The sequence below is a fragment of the Phaeoacremonium minimum genome (assembly GCF_000392275.1).
Source record: "Phaeoacremonium minimum UCRPA7 unplaced genomic scaffold PA7_03_scaffold_448, whole genome shotgun sequence".
In the NCBI taxonomy this organism is placed as follows: domain Eukaryota; kingdom Fungi; phylum Ascomycota; class Sordariomycetes; order Togniniales; family Togniniaceae; genus Phaeoacremonium; species Phaeoacremonium minimum.
In genome coordinates this window covers 303,070-322,462 of record NW_006921350.1, presented here as the reverse complement: position 1 = coordinate 322,462, position 19,393 = coordinate 303,070, and the positions used below count along the sequence as shown (strand labels likewise).

The 19,393-nt window shown below is 52.3% G+C and overlaps 5 protein-coding genes across 5 annotated transcripts; 3 read left to right on the top strand and 2 right to left on the bottom strand.

The window, feature by feature from the left end:
• Positions 1-323: 323 nt before the first annotated feature.
• Positions 324-1,596, top strand: UCRPA7_6048 (putative u3 small nucleolar rna-associated protein 6 protein; the record flags this gene model as incomplete). Its single annotated transcript, XM_007918590.1, has 2 exons — positions 324-413; positions 478-1,596. The coding sequence occupies 2 exons, from the start codon at positions 324-326 to the stop codon at positions 1,594-1,596; spliced, it is 1,209 nt and encodes a 402-aa protein (XP_007916781.1).
• Positions 1,597-1,705: 109 nt separating this feature from the next.
• Positions 1,706-2,846, bottom strand: UCRPA7_6047 (putative at dna binding protein; the record flags this gene model as incomplete). Its single annotated transcript, XM_007918589.1, has 6 exons — positions 1,706-1,971; positions 2,042-2,158; positions 2,225-2,242; positions 2,302-2,503; positions 2,557-2,758; positions 2,821-2,846. The coding sequence occupies 6 exons, from the start codon at positions 2,844-2,846 to the stop codon at positions 1,706-1,708; spliced, it is 831 nt and encodes a 276-aa protein (XP_007916780.1).
• A 5,563-nt stretch (positions 2,847-8,409) lies between these two features.
• Positions 8,410-11,667, top strand: UCRPA7_6046 (putative arid bright dna binding domain-containing protein; the record flags this gene model as incomplete). The annotated part of the gene is made up of 1 exon (XM_007918588.1): positions 8,410-11,667. The coding sequence occupies one exon, from the start codon at positions 8,410-8,412 to the stop codon at positions 11,665-11,667; it is 3,258 nt and encodes a 1,085-aa protein (XP_007916779.1).
• A 619-nt stretch (positions 11,668-12,286) lies between these two features.
• On the bottom strand, positions 12,287-12,790 carry UCRPA7_6045 (putative mitochondrial large ribosomal subunit protein; the record flags this gene model as incomplete). The annotated part of the gene is made up of 2 exons (XM_007918587.1): positions 12,287-12,337; positions 12,398-12,790. 2 exons carry the CDS (start codon positions 12,788-12,790, stop codon positions 12,287-12,289), a joined length of 444 nt encoding a protein of 147 aa, XP_007916778.1.
• Positions 12,791-13,201: 411 nt separating this feature from the next.
• UCRPA7_6044 (putative eukaryotic translation initiation factor 3 subunit e protein) lies at positions 13,202-14,589 on the top strand (the record flags this gene model as incomplete). Its single annotated transcript, XM_007918586.1, has 2 exons — positions 13,202-13,606; positions 13,675-14,589. The coding sequence occupies 2 exons, from the start codon at positions 13,202-13,204 to the stop codon at positions 14,587-14,589; spliced, it is 1,320 nt and encodes a 439-aa protein (XP_007916777.1).
• Positions 14,590-19,393: the final 4,804 nt, after the last annotated feature.

Genomic DNA, 19,393 nt, shown 5'->3' with positions numbered 1-19,393 from the left:
TGGAAGGGATGCATGGCTTGCTCCTGATCGCTACGGAGAGCTCGGAGCCCTTGAAAAGAAGGCCCCCCTCCCCTGTGGAGTGACACGGGCTCGGCAGGGTTCCAGGGGCTCAAGGGGCTAGCCCCTCACCGCCTGCCCTCTTGGGTCAAGCAGCCATGCCCCGCTAAAAAGTTTCGAGACGGCAGCATCCAAAAGAGAGAGAATTACTATGTAGATATCTTCACCTTCAACTTCGTCAACAATCGGCACATTCCTGGTAATTCCGGTTCTCTCGAGCTGTTTGTCTATGTCACGAGCAGTCGTCTTGATAACAAGACGATAAAATGGCCAACGTCGCAGAGAAGGCCCGCTTCTACCTCGAACGCTCCGTCCCTCAGCTACGAGAGTTTGAGGAGAAGGAAATCTTCTCCAAGGTTCGTCTTCTCTCCCTGTCCTTCCAATGACGGAGACGAATGGGTCAGCTAATAGATATTACAGGATGAGATCCGAACACTAGTCCAGAAGCGCTCCGAATTCGAACACATCGTCCTCGGGCCCGGCTCCAAGCCCGCCGACTTCCAGGCCTACATCGCCTGGGAACTGTCCCTCGAAGCCCTGCGCGCCAAGCGCTGCCGCCGTCTGAAGATCAAGCACGCGACCTCGCACGCCGGCCAGGCCAAGGTCTTCAACATCTACGAGCGCGCCGTGTTCCGCCACCCGGGCTCCGTCACCCTGTGGCGGCAGTACCTCGACTACGCGGCCGACGTCAAGGCCACGCGGCGATGGCGCAAGATCGTGACGCGGGCGCTGCGGCTGCACCCCATGGATGCGGGCCTGTGGGCGATGGCGGCGCGCAGGGCGGCGCGGAACGGGGACATGGATAATGCGCGGAGCCTGTTCATGCGGGGGTGCCGGTTCTGCAACACGGAGCCGGTGCTGTGGATCGAGTATGCTCGGTCGGAGATGGAGTGGCTGGGCCGGATGGAGGGCAAGAAGGGCACAAAGGCTCTTGCGGCGGCGCGGTCGGCGGAGACGGAGGAGGAAGATGATATCATTCGGCTGAATGACGACTCTGAGGACGAGGACGATGACGATGGCGATGATGTGCTAATACCAGACCTGGCAGCCGCAGACGGCAAGAAGGCCAAGAAGGTCTTCAACGAAGAAGCGGTCAAGAAACTCGAGAAGAGCCCCGCGCTGGATGGGGCGATACCAAGGGCCATCTTTGAGGTCTCCAAGAAGCAGCCATTCTTTGGTCCAGAAGCGGCAGAGGCCTTCTTCAACTTGTTCTCACTATTCACAGATGTCGGTGCACAGGCCAAGCTCATCCAGTTCGTTCTGGACAGTATGGCGGAGATGTATCCGAACCATGCCGCTACATGCAGCTGCCTCGTGAGACATCCGCTTGTTGGTGTTGATGTCAGCACGGCCGCCTTCCCGAAGGCACTGCGCGAGTCTTTGGCTAGAATCAAAGTTCAGACTGAAGCGACAGAGGACAGGGAGCTGTTCACGGCGAAGACTGTTGGCTGGATTGATCCCATACTCGCTAAAGAGGATCTTGACTCAGCCCTCAGGACTGTGCTGGAGCACACCAAACGAAAGCTGGAGAGCCCTTGAAGGAGACACCAGTTTCGTACTGATATATATACCCATAAACGCGCCCTGCTACGCACAGTGGTACTCTACAATATAATACAAGGCTCCACATGAAGAGGCACATTTATCATCAACTGGCCTTCTTGGCTTTTTCCTCCGCGACCCCGACCAGATACTCCCACTCGGATGCGCTCACCTTGCTGACACTCAGCCGCGACTGCTTCAGCATCTGCATGTTCTCCAGCGGCTTGCCGGCGCCGCCCATCTCCCGCAGCTCCTTGAGCGTGATCGGCACGGCGAACTTGCTCCGGAACTTGACGTGCACTACGCTCCATTTGGGGTCTGACGGCTTGGAGTTGGCGTCGTAGTAGGGTGCTTTGGGGTCGTGGGCGGATACTTTCACCGGGTTAGATGGGTGGTTAGACACGAGGGGAGTTGGGAGGGGGGAGGATGAGTATGAGCTCACGATCTGGGGAGTGCTCCTGCACAATCTCCATTGTTCCTGCTATGCCCGGTTCTTTGCAGTTAGAGTGATAGAAGAATGCGAGCTCGCCCTTCTTCATGGCGCGGAGGTTGTTGCGCGCTGTGGGGGTTGATCTAGTCAGTCTGATGGGGCATCTTGAGAGGCTTATTCATTGAGTTCTCCTACCAACATAGTTCCTAATACCTATATATTGACTATTAGTTAACAATATCTTCAAACTGGCGACAATGGCAGTTACTAACCGTCCCATGGCTCAGGCTCCGTCTTGGCAGCCAAGTCATCGATGGAGAACTTGACGTCGATCCCGTTCTCCAGCCGCGACTCGGGCTCGGCTTTCAAGAGCCAGTAGTTCTTCTCTCCGTCCGCAGATGAGCAATTGGCGACAGGCTTTGCTTCACTCGAAGCTTTGGCTGCCTTCTTGGGCTCTGATGCCTTCGCGATCTTCTGCCGCAGCTATCAGAAACGGAACGCAATGTTTGGGATAGCTGAAGACCTACACCCTTGCTGGGCTTTTCTTGTTGCTCGTCTGCCTTCTTCTTGCTCACAGCAGCCTTTGCCTTGGCCGGCGCTTTGGCGGTTTTCTTTGGCGGCGGTGGTGCAGGCTCGTGTGCAGCTGAGGTCCGTTGCCGCGTTGACCGGCGCGGCGCCTCTGCCTCCTCTGCCGGAGCTGACTTTCTCTTTGGCGGCATGATCTCTGTTCTCAACTCTCCTGAAATCGAATTCACGGGAAAGAAGGTGATATACGATGTAATATCGCGTACTTGCGATCGTTTCTTGGAGCGGGCATGAGTGGCTGGGATAGGGAGATGAGAGGTGAGGAGCTTGGACCACCTAATGCTGGCTTGGTACCAGTTTGCTAGGATCAGTCACCGAATGAACCTGGTAATTGATTGTTGTCGAGAACAGTTGTAAGGACGATTGACTGACTGCTGACATGGGAGCAGCAATGACGGGATTGATTCAAATGATGTTTGTACAGGACTTGGAAATGTCATCTTAGTTACATGTACTGATATCACATTGAGCGAGGTAAGGAGCATGTTGATTCATCTGTAGCAACCCTTGAACGCTTGAGATATAGGACACAACCACTTCGAATCTATAGCTATAGCAGTAGAGCGATGCGTAGCCGGAGATCATAGATGTCAGTATTTCTTCCTACGTCCAACGATCTACACATGGCAGGTTAGATACGCCAGACAGCTGATTTCGTTAATGATGGGGCAACGGTCGAGCCTGTGAAACAGATCTGCAACCGGCATGTGCTCCCGGTTCAGCGCCGATCGACTTTGAGTTTTCTTTGAGGACGCTGTCTGCTAGTGTGCTTTTTCACAATGTACGGCAAGTGGCTCTGAAAAGCATTCTCGCCTTTGTAAGCCACGAGAGAAGTTCAGTAAATAGGTCGAGATCATATGGATAGGAGATTAGCAGGATGGGACCCGGCGGCAGTGGCGAAAGTCAGCGGCGGCACCCAGTATTACAATGTGGGGTGAGTAAGATGCTTGACGAATCTGGTTTGAGGTTGTTTGGGTTACACCAGTCCTCGGCTGTGATACGACGATGGTCGAGGAAGCCTATAGGGAAATAACTTGACGGGAAAGGCGTATCCAAGTAAAGACGAGCAGTGGTGAAATCGTCGGGTGATGCCAGGCCAGCCCACGAGGCAGGGATTTAAGGGATGTAGATTAACAGCGTGCAAATTGAGGAGAGGGCATCGTTGGCGGCTACATATGTAGGCAGGGCATGGGTGTGCCGGTGCCGCATTGATGAATGGTTCAATCAGAGGGGACAGGATCTCCCCAGTTCGGCATGAGCAGCAGCGGTGCGGTGCGGTGCGGTTGGATATGTGGATGGGATGCAACGATGATCACCGTGGCCAACCAAGCCAGCTCGCATTCCTACTTGAGGAGACAGGGAGAGTTCTATCGGCAGTCGAACGGACGAGAGACATATGATATCTGTCTCGAGATGGATGGATGCATGGATTGGATCGAGTCGAATCGAATCGTGAAAGGGCACTCGTTGTCTGTCTGTCCGCTCCACCCTTGCTCGTTCGCCCGTCCTCTGGTGCGCTGCAGAGGTGTATGTAAGTGGAGATGTGACGACGATGAGGAGCAGCGGCCAGTCTCACCAGCCCACAGACAAAAACTTGACTGACTTTGCCTGCTGTGTGCCCACTTCACTCTGGAGGTATCAACACTTAAGGACCAAATGGACGTCAAATGTACGATTGACATGTTAGATTAGTCGAGACAGACAGACAGACTGACAAACAGAACAAGAAAGCTGGCGTGAATGAATGCTGGCGTTTTGCTTGGCCTGGGACTAAGAGAAGTTTATCCATTTTCATGGGGTTTTGCTTGTTAGTTCCATTCAATTCGGCTCCCCTTGAGCCTGCCTAGGTAAGCCTAAGATTTGCAGGGCAGGAGCGATGGGTGGTGCGTGATCAATGAATGGTGTTGGGTCCTGTACAATGTAGCAGGCAGGTACCTCGCAATACAAAGTGGCCCAACGTCCCTTCCCCATCTGCCATTTTCCCTATTCTACTGCGCTCAATTTCTTCCTTTCCTTTCTCAATTCTCGCTCCTTCATCCATTTCCCCTTCTTGCTCATCGTCGTGGCTGTTGTACAGCGATTGTGCTGCTTCGATGGCACCTGTGCATAGCGATGCTGGCTCTGCTGGCTCCAGCAGCCCACTTCCCACAGGGCAGGTACCATGACGACCTGGAAGGTGCAACCAATGCTCACAATCCGACCGAAATGGCAGCGACACAATTCCCTGTCTACCAGAAGCGAGAGTACGGTTCAGGATAGCCGGATGAAGCGATAAGTGACATTCACGGGCTTCAATCGCGTCCTCCTACGACGAGCGGGCACGAGAGAAAACGACGGTGGAGGTGTGACGGACGCCCTCTGACTCCCACGTCCTGGAAATGGCTGGGGTCACCCCTCTCTTACCTCTCACAAGTCCTTCTGCCACATGGCTTGGTCTCCCTGTTAGTGGATCGACCCAGGTGCTGTCAAAGTGGGCGACAATGACATAGTCCCTTGAATTCGTCAACCAACGACAACGATAAGCTGGACGATGCAGACTCGACTCGACCCGGGCAAAGATGCAGCATGTCTGCCATTGTGCAAGAAGCTTGTACAGATTGGATAAGCACCGATCCGCCTATTGCTGCAGGCCTGCCTTGTCTTTGCACAGATGGGCATTTGACAAGATGCCCCATGTCTGGCAGATGAGAGATGAGGCGGGCACCGGCAGAGACGGGGACCAGCATCCCACCAGCGCCATTCCAGCCTAGACTAACTACCTGGATTTCGCCCCTCCATTGGTGGCCCGCTGGAGATGAACGGTCACTTACGCTGTTCATCGCTTTGTTAGTTGTTGAGCCCAAAGATCTGGGTCAAAGTCACGACGACAATGCTGAAACTCAGCTCGACGTCTTGTTCTCTTGTGGAAATCGCGCGAAGGGTAGCCTTCAATTTTTGCGTGGCCTCAACCTGCAAGGTTTCAGGTGGGTGTGACGAGAGGGTCGCCGCCCACTGCCCGTTCCTCCGGTGGCCTGGGGGCACTTCAAAAAGTGCCGTCTAGTCTCATTTGGGCAACACAAGATCCCAGACATTCGGCGCCATCCATCCCGTCGGCTGCTGTCAGACGACCTACTAGTCGATGCATGTCGAATCAACAGCATTAAAGAGTGTGATTCGGCACGATGCAATACGTTTTGTACGAATCAACCCGTCTTTTCTGCCTACATCTCGATCCCTTAACAGTCGCTGACAGAGCATTACTATAGTGCATCAATTCGCTGTGTTGGAATTTAAAGCACTTCTCCCAGGATACCATATCAGCAGCCAAAGCATTATCATCAGCGTCCCGCAAATCGAATGTGGAACCATCTGCTGCTGAGGCATAGCAAAGGTGTGCTGCATTGCTCTGGATTGCAGCTGTTCGTACGTTTATAGGTACGAAAAAAAAACGACTTGTTCCTCCCAAGCTCTGCGGTACTTGACACTCCGGTCAGCTGTATCTTCTGCCGACTTACATGCACACGGCTGTCGATCTGAGCCTCGCATTTGCTACATACCTACAGCGACAGGTCCAGCCCCAGTTACTGAACGGTTTCACTCAGTGTGGATGGCGTATCAGTGCGATGGCTATTAGTGACAAAGCATTTTCACCATAGCTATATCCGCTACGCATCCACCAACCGAAGGGCATGTCAAGTTCTACTTCTCTATCGTCTTATTTGGTCGCCATCAAGTCAATTACTGCCGCTTCCTTCTTCAAGATGAAATCTTGCCACTGGTAGCGGAGCACAAGTATGGCCTTTCGAAGATGACTGTCCCGGAAGGCGGGTTCAATGGAACATATGATTCCAGCACCAAGCTATCACAGGGCTCCTAGATTCACGAACACCTCAGAAACATCTAGTGGGAACCCCAGAAAATACCTATCGAGGTACCCTGCCTTTAATTTCTCAAGAGGAAGCTCCTGGGCTGCCTCCGATGGAGAGCAACTGCAAAGACAAAGCTTGGGGCGTGAATGCAGTCTTCATTGCACCCACTCCAGCCTTGTCTCTGTATGGGAGCATCTCATTGGTCAGTCTTTGATAGGCAGCGGTGTGGCTATAGTGGACTGCACTTTCCCTGTTTCGGCAATCCGAAATTAATCCGCGGATAAGCGGGGATCATACTCTGTGGGCCCCCTGTCTTTGATTTGACGACGAAGCGAAAAAGAAGGAAAAAAAGGGCGAGGCAGGGAACAAGTTTCAGTTTCAGAGAAGAGCAAACTGACCAAGCAAAAGAGAGCACACGGCCAAAGAGGAGGCTCCATCTCCCCCCCTCTGTGGCTCACTCAATCATTCACACGCATTCAGAGTGTCTGGCCACTCCACCCTCCACCCTCCACCCACCGGAACCAGCTCAGCTCAAGTCAGCTGCCGACGTTCAGAGTCTCCAGCCAGTCCAGTCCAGTTGAGTTGAGCAGTTGTAGTCCCGGCCTACCTAATCTCGGTACTGTGCTCTCCCGCTGCTGGACTCTCCTTTGGTCTCTCTACCCAGTCTCCATTACTCACTACGACCTTAACCCTGCCCCGTTGTCTGCCTGGCTTCTTGCTGGCGGTCGCGTTTGACTGCCGCTTGTTCTACTCCTAATTTTCGGCTACAAGTCAAGGTCAAGTCAGGTCAAGTCAAATCAGTCAGTCACTCGCTCGATCGCTCGCTCACTCTCCGTCACTCCTCACGGTTGTCACGAATCGCGCGCCTCAGGTACGTAAGACCGCTTTCGCTCTCGCTGGCTGCCCCATCACCATCCCCTGGCCCTTCCCCATCGAATCCTCCGTAGTTTTGCTCCAGCGACGCGCTGTCGATGTTTTCGCATGTGGCTTTGATGGCCCCTGCGCTGCGCGACTGCTAGACGTTGGCTCAAGCTGCTGAGTGAGTTGAGGCTATTCCTGCATTGCTTCTCCCTGCCGGGAAAATTTCTGCCCTCACCTCAACGGCCGACCTTCCTACACTACACCACACTTCGCCTTATCGTCCATCGCACACACATGCTTGCTTCCAATACTCTCTTCACTATCTGCCGAAGCTACTGTTGGTCCTCCTATCCCTCTATTCTCGTCCTAGTCGCTAGTTGTCGCATCCCTTTGCACTGCTGCTCGAAGCTTCTCCCTGGCCTCTCTCCCTTCCCTACCCTCAGTCAAGGCTGGCTGTATTTTCCCCTACTACCGTACCTGGCCATCCTGCTTGTTTCGGTACCTAACTCGCTATTTCCGGCGGACAAACAGCACCCTTACACGCATCGACTCGCACAATTACACGCTACACGCTGTCCCTACACACCCAGGTTAGCGTTGCAATAGCGCTCTGACACTTGTGTCCCAGTGGTCATCTCAAGTAAAGCAGCCCCATAATCTTCCCTTTTCTAGTTCCCACAACAGGCTACCTGGGCTTACCTTCACCTGTTGCCTCGCACTCCACACACAAACACATTGGACACTCACACACGCACATACACTCACTTTCCCACACACCACACACACACACGGCGGCGCCTGGCACCCGCGATCCGACGCGACTTCTCCATCGCGACAGCACGCTGCCGTGTCACTAGCCATCGTCATATCACCAGATCTTATCTCGATGGATGCTCTTCTTTCCATTTCTGTGATTGGCTGACTCTCCTTCTCAAGGCGATCAACCAGATGGGTTCGACGACTGCGCTTGCTCTCCTCATCGTCGGCCTGCCCACTCCCGCCTCCGAAGCTGCATTGTCGACTGTTACAACCTCCAGCACCACCACACGTCTCCTCCCCATCGCACTCTAACCCCGTTCATCCACCATGAGCTCCTGGATGAACGAGGCTGCTGTGCAGAGCCATAATGCCAACGGCTATCCCCAGATGAACGACCCTAACGCCGCCATGATGGACCCGTCTGCATTCATGGCCAACCCGGCCGCACAGTTCAACCAGGCGGCGTTCAACGCTCAGCAAATGGCTGTCGCAATGCAAAATGGCCAAATGCGCAACGCTTCTCCCTCATTTCAAAATCCAATGTACCAGACGAACCCCGTCATACCGTCAAAGCGACCGAGACCACGAGAGGACAGCATGGCCGGGTCGCCGAGACAGAACCCAGGCATGCTGCCGACGTCGCGCGCCGAGACTCCTCAACAGGGCCAGTTCCCAAACTTCCAACAAGGGGGTATGCCTCAGCAGACGCCGGGCCAGCCATCTCCGTATCCCCATCTTCAGCCGAATGGCTCTGCAAATGCGACGCCGTCTCCCATCATGGGCAACCAGATGCGCCCTGGCAGCGTACCGCAACGCGTCTCTACGACATCGCCGCATCCATTCTCTCCTGCCGCCCAGCAATTCGGCCCTCAAGCTTCACCTATACCATCCGAACATGGCGGCACGCCGCAACCCAATCCCTATATGCAGCAGGGCAATTTTCCGCAAGGATACCAACCGAACTTCACGCCCACTCCATCGCCCGCCCGCCCGTCGCCCACTCCTAATACAATGGGTGGCCAGATGATGCCGCAACAGATGAACCAGATGCAGCAACAAATGGCTGCGCAGATGGGACAGATGGGCCAAATGGGACAAATGCCAAATCAAATGGGTGGCCAGATGGGATTCCCCCAGGGCATGCCTCAAGCGCGCAACGCCATGGAGCAGCAAAAGATGATGTATCAAATGCAACTTCAACGGCAGCTGCAGCAGAGTAATATGCAGATGGCACAAATGCAAGGGCAAATGGGCCAGCAAAATATGGCTCAGCAGCGCAATATGATGGGTCGACAGCAGATGCCTAATGGACAGATGCCACCAAACGCCAATGTAGCAGCCATGAGGGCCGCCCAGCAAGGCGCAATGGGGCAACCTCCACAACAGCAACAGCAACCCCAGCAAAGCATGTCGCGTGGTGGTAACCCCGAGGCTTTCATGAAGCAGCTCACCGTGTTCATGAACAACAAACAATTGCCGCTCGAGATGAATCCCATTGTCGCCGATCGTCCCGTCAATTTGATGATGTTGTTCCAAGCCGTCTCTAAGTTCGGTGGCTATCGCAACGTCACTGGCTCGAATGGGTGGCCACAAATATCAAATGCAATCGGCTTCAATCCTATGCAGATACCAATTGCACCGGGACATTTGAAGGGGATATATGAACGGAACCTACTTAAGTTCGAAGAGGCTTGGAATCAGAACCGCTCGAAGATGATGCAGCAGCAACAGCAGCAGCAGCAGCAACAACAACAACAACAACAAGGCATGGGCATGGGAGGCTCGCAGGGTACGCCGTCCAAGCAAATGCCACCTGGCGCCATGCCTCCTGGTCAAATGATGCAGCCAGGACAACAGCCGCATATGTCACAAGGCCAGGTCCAGACGCCGGTGAAGCAGATGCCTCCGGGTGTCGCACAAGCCAATGTGAATGGCTTTTCAACACCACAACCACCTCACGCCCAACAGGCCAATGCAGCTCAAGGTCACTCGCGAAATAGCTTGTCTAAGAGTCACCAAGCTACGCCAACCACCGATGAGTTCGCATTAGCCTCCCCGGCCAGCAAAGCGGGCAGCGCATCAGTTCCAGGCAGCGCACATCCAGGTGCGGGCACAATGGTTGCCCAGGGGCCATCTGTACAACGGCCTGCGGACCCAACCACATATGAGTCCTGCTCAAGGTTGCGGGAGGAGAACTATTATGGGGGCGTTGATGTCAACGTGTCAATGAAACTAGCTGAGGAGCTGGACCGTTATCGACCTACTGTCCCAACGGCAATGGAGCTCGGCAACATTGATATCCACGCCCTGTCCAGAAGTCTTCAGTGCGGTATTCATGGAGAGGTCCGAGTAGCTTTGGACACATTGGCTACGGTTACTGGTTCGCCGTATCCGCAGCTTGAGCTTGATCTCTCCAAGTGCGAAGACCTACTTGAAACCCTCGTCGAGTGTGCGGAAGATCAGATTGATGTCCTCGCTGAACACACCGTGGAGGTGTCAGACGAGATCTTGATCAACTCCTACGAAGACGCGTTCCGAGCTGCTAAGCTTGAGAAGTTGTCATTGCGGGACGTGCCGGCATTTGGATCCCAGGAGTATGAGCTGGATCGCGCCGTTGAACGCCTCATATGTATTACCACCATCCTTCGGAACCTCTCTTTCTCCCCCAACAATCATGCTTTTCTGGCAGACGATATCGTCATTAAATTCTTGTGTGTCGTTATCAGATATATTGGAACGCGAAGCATGCTTCTACGAACACACTCGGATAGCTTGGACTTCATGAAGGATGTTGTTATTATTCTCTCAAATATTGCTGGCTCGGTGGAAATACCCGGAAAAGAACAGGCGTTGTGTCTATTGCAATTTGTTCTATCATTCGCCCCATCACCAGTTCCCAGCATGGCGAACAGCGATAAGATCTTTTTCACCCCGTACGACCCCAACACACACCCCTATCTACCACATGCCGTCGATGTTTTAGCCAAACTACTGGCAAGGGACGAGCCGAATAGGACGTACTACAAGACTATCTTCGCTACCGATGCCGCCGGCTCCCCGGCTTGTGAGCTGCTCACGCGAACTTTTGCCCTGGCCATCTCCCCGATTCCCGATCAGAACAAAGATCCTCGCCCTGCCGGCCTGCCTCCATACGTCGAAGCTCGAAAACCCTTCCTCATGCAAGGCTTGCTCTCAGCAGAGATAGTTGCATCTCTCGCGCCAGGTTATGAGTCAGGTGTCACGCGCGCGTGGCTTGCTTCAGGCAATGGGTTTGCCCAAAATCTTTTCCGCCTCATCCGCGCCCTCAGCATGCAATTTGAAGGTCCACCGCAGCGGTCAGGCGCACAACCTCGTAGCCAGCCCAAGAAGGATCAGGAGCTGGTTTACATTGTAGTGCTCGCTGTATCTATGCTACGAAGACTAGCCGAGAAGGCCAGGGATCCGAACGACCCTGCTGGCTCGATACCGCCTAACGTCGTACCGAGTGATGACACGGTGCTCGGCGCATTGCAGATGGACAGTTTGGAATGGACAAAGGATGGGCTATTGGCACACTTGATTGCTTATGCTTCTCTTGAAGACTAGCTATAACAACAATGCGATCCTCAAAATAGAAACACATAATTCTTTCTGCATTCTTCTGGTAGCCGGCGTGTGAGCATAAGCTTGATTTTAGGGCGTGAGGAACCTTTGAGGTGATAGGAAGGAGTATATGTACTGTATGTTACTGGCATAGCCTTGGAAGCCTACAATTTCCGAGTATTATGGAGATAGGCCCAATGCGTTGAAGACGACTTTATCTGTGTAACTGTAAATATACAATAGTGCAAGCGTGCTCCGTGGTTGTCCGATATTTATTGTCTACGTTTCTACCCGTTTCTTGTTGAGACTGCATATATGCCGAGTGATCAGGTCTCTCACTCCCTGGTTAGCACCTGTTGAGATTAATCAAACCCAACTTCGCTAGCTAGGACCCTTGGCCACTGTTGTGTATGTTTCTTGAGTTGGTATCAAAGTTCTTATCTAGGTGGGAAGGCGGCCGTCTTTCTCCTGTCGATGTTCGTACATATCCGTTTGGTCGTATAGTACAAAGGCTCCCACTTCCGCTCTGGTCGAGCTGAAGAATACTGGGACGATCCGTTCTCCATGAGCAATAGGCGCTAGTCATACACATCCAATCGTCCCTCCCTCTCATTCTCTCTCCTTAGAATCCTCGCGCCTCCAGCCATGCTCGTATCTTCTCCTGGTGCCAGCCCTAATGCAGCATTAGTATCTCCAACTCATTGACAGTCCCTGGCAGCACGGCGCGACGAACCTTGACATTGATGTGTCCCGTCACGGGGTTGATGTTGACCTCCTCCATCGGGAAGCCCAGCTCGGCCACCATTTCGCGGCGTAGCGCGCGCGCGTCCCCCGCAATCTTCTTGACCGTCGTCAGCTTCTGCGTGCCGCCTGACTTGGCGAGGTTATAGACGGAGAGGTTGTTGGAGGGCGTCCGCGACACGAGGTAGCTGAGTTGGCGGGGAGGTGTTGGCAGAGGTGAGGAGGGGGATTCGGCTGGTGAGGGGGTGGGAGCGGTGGCTTCGGCGGAGGATGTGGCAGTTGTGAGTGATCGTGATGAGAGGGTGGATGGGCTGAGGACCGTAGGTCGAGAGAGGGTGAGGAGGCGTGGCGCTGTGCGCTGGAGGGAGGGTATTTGCCGTAACATGGCTGAGATTTGTAGCAGCCGAATGGAAAGCTTGCGGCGCTTCAATTGACAGTATACGACTGTCTATTGTAGTAAAATAGAAGTTTGTCGGCTTCGCTGCCGTAGTAGGAGAGTATCGCGAAAAGTCGTCGACATTCAACTGGCAGGTCGCAGTCCGCCAACTGGTGCCGGCCGGCAAGTTCCTTGACGGTAGCGTTGTCGGCGGCGGAGCTATTTTTGGCCGCTTGCTGGGCGGCAGGAGCCCCACGAAACAAACCTCGAATTTTTGACCCCACCACCAAAATCGTCGCCGGACTGCTGCTGTAGGAGAGAGGCGATCGATCGATTTCTCGAAGACAACGACCACGACGACGATCTCGACTGACTCCCTCCGTCATCGAAATACGAGAATCAATCTGTCAGCCAGCCAAGATGGAGGAAATAGCTATCTCGGAGTACGACCTCCTGCCGAAGCTGGTCTCGCGACTGGACAGGCACATGATCTTCCCGCTGCTCGAGTTCACTGCGGGTCAGCTCGAGGATGAGGATGGCCAGACAAAGGACGCCGACAAGGCCAAGGAGATCACCCGAGCCAAGTACGAGCTGCTCAAGAAGACCAACATGACCGACTACGTCGCCAACTTGTACTGCGAGCTCGAGGGCCTCGAGAACCCGCCTGAGGAGTTCGCGGCTAAGCGCCAAAAGGTCATCGAGACCCTCGAGAAGTACGAGGACGCGACGCAAAAGATTACGGATCTGTTGGGTCGTGAGGATGTCGTTGCGAATCTGCGGAGTGATAAGGTGGCCAACCTGGACTTCTTGAAGAAGGAGCACGATGTGAGTTTGTCCAGGGATGAAGAGAAGAGTAGGGTACGAAGGATAGGATACTAATAAGGAGCGCAAAGGTTACGATCGAGAACGTGAACGCCCTCTACGATTTCGGAAACTTCCAATACAGCTGCGGCAACTACGGCGCGGCGGCCGAACTCCTCTACCAGTTCCGTGTCCTGTCAACCGACAACGACAAGGTCAGCGCTGCGACATGGGGAAGACTAGCATCAGAGATCCTATCCACAAACTGGGAGTCTGCTCTAGAGGAACTACAGAAGGTGAAGGAGGGTATCGACACAAAGCTGTTCAACAACCCACTAGCACAGCTTAGCCACCGCACATGGCTCACTCACTGGGCCCTCTTCCCCCTATTCAACTTCGACCAGGCCCGCGATCCCGTCCTCGACCTCTTCTTCTCCCCCGCCTTTATCAACACCATCCAGACCGCCTGCCCCTGGATCCTGAGATATCTTGCCGCCGCTGTCATTACCGGCCGTGGTCGCACACGCAACTCGGGCGCCCACCAGAAGCAGATCAAGGACATTGTCCGCATCGTGAGGCAGGAAGCCTATGAGTACAACGACCCCGTAACCGACTTCATCCGCGCGCTCTTCATCGACTTCGACTTCGAGGAGGCACAGCGCCAGCTCAGCCGCGCCGAGGAGGTCCTACGAGGCGACTTCTTCCTGGCCGGCACGGCAGACGCGTTCGTCGACGCGGCGCGCCACCTCATCTTTGAGAGCTACTGCAAGATTCACGCGCGCATTGATATCAATGGCCTGTCGGCGCGGCTGGGGCTGAACGTGGACGAGGGCGAGAAGTGGATTGTCAACCTCATCCGCGACACGCGCCTCGACGCCAAGATCGACTACAAGGAGGGCACCGTGGTCATGAACCACCCGCCGAGCAGCGTGTACCAGCAGGTCATTGAGCGGACGAAGGGAGGCTTCTTCAGGACGCAGGTGCTGAGTGCGGCGGTGGCGCGATAACTTAGGCCTTGGTAAAAGAACTATAGAGTCACACTTTGGTCAGCAGAGGGAAGGACACGGCGCCGCGAGAGCGAGAGCGTCCCAAAAAGGAGATCCAGGTGATGGATGATATTAGACGAGGCTGCTGGAATGGCATCATGATGGCATGGCTCTTGTGTGCTGCATATCTGGCATCAGGCGTTTGTTCGTTTAGTTTACAACTCAAGGGAAAGGGGGCTGGATCTACTGCTGGTTCTTTTCTGGTCCCATCAATACGAGAAGCACGATTTGATCATGGTATTGTTTCTGTGTCCGTGTGGAATTTGCTGTGCCTGACACGAGCGGGAGAAGTATTGATAGGATCATCATGGAGGTCTTTTGCAGGCCTAGTGAATGTCTCGGGTTTCATGTCAACGATTAGCACGATCGATCACCGGGGGAAATCACCCCGTGTTGATCATGAAGCCGATAACTCAACTGTGCCATGGAAAGTTCCGAAGTAGATGGCAAATCTAAACATATCAGCATCCAAAATGATATCCACAGGAAACCGCACTGACTGTGATGGGGTTCATCCCAATCGTGTCTGCAGATATACGATCTTTCCTAAGCATGATCATCTGTCTTACGGCGCTCTCAAAGCTGAGAAGCAATGTCGATCAACGGCGTGTATCTTCCATGCTAGAGTATAGAAGCGGGAGACTGTCGTAGATCAACGCTTTAAGGAGGAGCCACATAGCTCCAGATTTAGGCAGAGGAAGGTGTGGATGATAAAGGGTTTATGTATGAGAACCTCTTCTTGGCCGCTCAGCGCTAGCTTTTCCTGGATGGAATGTGATAGTTCAGGGCGGTCCCGAAACACGACTGCCGAAACGGTTCGCTTCCATCGTGTTTATTGTGCCGTTCTCCGTTCTTGTGGGACTTTCTGGTGGCTGTCCTATGTCTCAGCCGGTGGGCACGAACTTCTTAGACTTGAAGTCAGTTCGTTCCGATGACTCTCAAGCTACACTGAGGAGGAAATCTTTAAATTATTCCAGGCTGCCAGTAGATGAATAAATAGAAAAAATGAGAATAAGCCAAAATAGAAAAAGAAACAAAAAAAAACAAGCCGTTGGAGGAGTGCTAGGCTTCTTCCCGGACCCCCAAATACAGGCGCCGCATTTTCTGCTGTTCAGGAATTTCGCTTCACACGCCTCGGGCTCGAACACCCAACAGTAGCTGTTGATACCAGTATTCTTACCGCTTGACCAGGCTTGTTGATGTTGAGGGCCCTTGAACAACCTTATAAAGGTTCCTCCAGTTTCCCGTGACCGGTCACCATGATGCGCTAGTGCGCGGCTGCAGCCTTGCAACCTAATATCTTGATACCTGCCTCAGGTACCAGGCACCCCTTTGGACCAAATGCACACATAAGAAGTTCCGCAGTCTTCCAGGCCTATTCTGAGTGATCATTGATATGAGGCAAAATGAGAGCTGCTTGCCATTTAGTCACTAGCAGCCACTGTACTGGGCACTGCAATCCCGCCTCAAGACAGGTCGTCGTAGTTTACATAGATATCAGCCTAAGAAACAAAGCCCACTCAAACTGCGTCCCTGGCTCAAATCCCCCCATAAGTGATTTACCTCGGATCTCAGCTGCAAGGCGGAATGTCAAGCTGCGACAAAGATATCGATCGTTGTTGGACTGGAAAGTTCCGGACATCGAACTTCATAAATCTCGATGAACTAGATCACAACAGACAAAACTCGTGACTGACTCAGACATAGCAACAATCAGGTCCGTACTCGTGCTCAATTATAATTTCTTTCATAACTTCAAATATATTATCCGCCATTGCCCATTGTCTCGCCATGCTGATGGTCACTTCAAACTGTATCTAATAAGCATTCAGGTTTATGTCATTAGCTGTCAGTTTTGAAATTGGGAAGGAGTGTTGATATACCTACGTTCCACAAAATTGATACATCCGGTTAAAGATTTAACAGGTAGCCCTTGGTTATCGAACCTCCGAAGCAGTAATCGTCTATGGCATCAATGCAAATCGCACGAGAGAGCCTTTCACTTCCAGGAGGTTGAGCCTTTCGATCTCAACTGGAGACATCCAGCTGTCAGTGCCCCAAATACTCAGACATTTAACCGCGCACATAGGGTTGGTTTCGTCGCAATTAAAAGTTTAGTACGAATGGTGGTTGCTGAGACCCGGTTCCAGCCTTACAAAGAAATGGCGACGGCAAAAGCAACTAAGTCAATGATCGCCATGGCACTTGGCGAAAAGAGCATCAACTCGGCATAAAAGTATCTCAAGAGACGCCGAAAGTTTTGAGGGCCATTCAATTGAGGAAATGAGCTTAATTGGACAGCCTTGTGCGCAGTGGATGTCGAAGGTTGCGAGGTATGGATCTACATATCTTGCCTTGAGAGCTCACAAGCTTATCGAGTTATCGGGTTTGCAGTTGTGGATTCGCCCTTCCCACCGAGGAATGTTCCGTATCTGTCAAGCACTATGCTCTGTGGACCTCCCATTCTTTTGAGAGGGTGAGTGCTCCAACTCTGCAACCCTTATCACAAGTTTGTGCCCGAATTTTGCAGGATCTGCAAGTGTGAAGCGCTGGTGCTCAGTCAGGGGAAGTTTCAATCAGGATGTGGCCCAAGTATATCTGCTTCGATCCCGTCCCTGTCATCCACCACTTCGAATTCAACTCATTCGAAAAAAACGTTCTTTACGCAGTCACTTGTGACTAGTTATCACTCATTCTTATTTGCCGATACATTCTTTATTAAAATCATTGTTGCAGTATTCCGGACAGGATGAAGACCTTTACTGCACTTATCGCCGTCCTGGCTACTAGCGCTTTCAGTGCGCCAACAAACGAGACCCATCTCCGCGCAAGAGACCTGGGGCCGGTCAACATCACAATTCCTAGACCATTTAACATTACTGTCCCTCCCATTATCAACGTGACAGATGATGCCGTCGCAGTTGTTGCTGCAGATCTCGCTGCAAGAGACTTGGATGAGCGGGAGTCCGAGGAAGCATCGACTGTGGCTAGAGAGACAAATTCCTCCGAGATCCGGGGCATGTCTGAGGAGAAAGTCGCATTCTACCGCTCGCTGGCCATGTCTCAAGCCCGCGAGCATTTCAAGAGGAACTTCAACACTTCGGCGTGGAACTCATCTGCGTACAACACCACCCACCCTGGATTTCCGCACCACGGCGATAAAGGCTGCCGTGACTTCAGGTCTGACGCCTGCGGCCTGTTCGGTGGCGATGATCAGTGCGATCATCACTGCAAGAAGTGCGGACATAGCGACGGGAAGTGTCAAGGATTCCTCTTATTCAAGTACGTATCACTTTGTGAATCGAAAAAGCTTGGAAACTGACTTTGTGCAGGAGCTGCCACTGCTCTTACGAGTAGATATTACGAATGCCGGCAAAGATAGTGTGGGGGTCCGTGTGGACTAAATGACATGAATGACATGAACGACATTATGGTTGTTGTTATTCTAATTGGGATTCTGTCGAAAATTACTCTCGTTTTGGATTCTTTGATAGAGGAATGGGCTTTTGGCTTTGCACCTTAGATTGATGATATTTTATTTTGCATGAAATCTATACTTGCCTTCACGTTCACGGGATTAATGAAATTTTACAATCGATCGTTCGGTTACTGAAGAGACTTATTATCTGTAAAAAGTGTTGTGTCTTAGTGAGAATGTGTTTCTTGTGTCAAGTCCTAGCATAATGATGACAAAACTTGGGAATTCAAATCTGGTAGCTGTGGAAGCTCTGGCTATCCCGCCCCGTCTAGCGCTTTTAGAGATGCAAATCCTGGTAAACGAATTGTTATCTAGGACAACAGATAGCATACTGAAGACTGGTGCTTCTAAGATCTTGACAAGCTCTCTTCCACTTTTGATATTCAATATATACGGCTATCTTAATGAATAGATGGTCTATAGTTGTTTGTATATTCTCTTTTTGTTCTTGCTAGCATACGTATAGGTCATGGTCTGGCTTGTTACGCGTACCATTACTATAGGCATAGAAATCATTATGAGCATGTCTCGATTCTTGAACGCTAGGGGCTGTGGTGTCTACAGACGGTGGGTCAAAGTAAGCCAAAATCATCGACACCGTCACGATCACCAATAGCTCATGAAATAAAAGTTGAGAATGGACTCGTTTATCCGTAATTGCTCATTCTATCTGACACGCAAGCAAGTTCATAGCAATGAATCTACACCCTATAATCCGTCGGATTTCGTCAATAGGATTTGCCATCTTTACCAATATCCCCGGAACCGTGCACGTGGATGATAGTTTCAAAGCTCTTCAACATTCTCAGTCTTGGGACAGAATGAAGGATATGCTCCGGCCGACATTCTCAAGAACATACCGCGAAGCAGCTCCTATTCACGACATGATCGCATGACAATAAACTCAGGTGTGTTCGTGGCGATGAACATGCCGACCTCTATACTGTTGTGGAATACTAGAAATATAGGACGAAGAGTTATCTATAAAACTAGACTATTTCGATATATCGAGTAACTTCCCTATTGCAAAGGTTTGAGCGGTTGTTTAATGTAAAATTTTGAATTAGAACTTACCAGTCTGTCACAGCTTCCCTCCAGAGCCTGAGTTCATGCTCCCGTGTCGCCGCGAAGAAATCCACGACCTCATCAGATAACAGCTCCCGAGCCACGCTACTCGGTGCTGTGAACTTGTCAACAGCTTCTTGAAGGGTCTTGGGCAACCGCATCGGTGGGCCATCCTTGGGAGATCGAGCGGAATTAGGTGGGATTGTGATCTCAAGCTTCTTC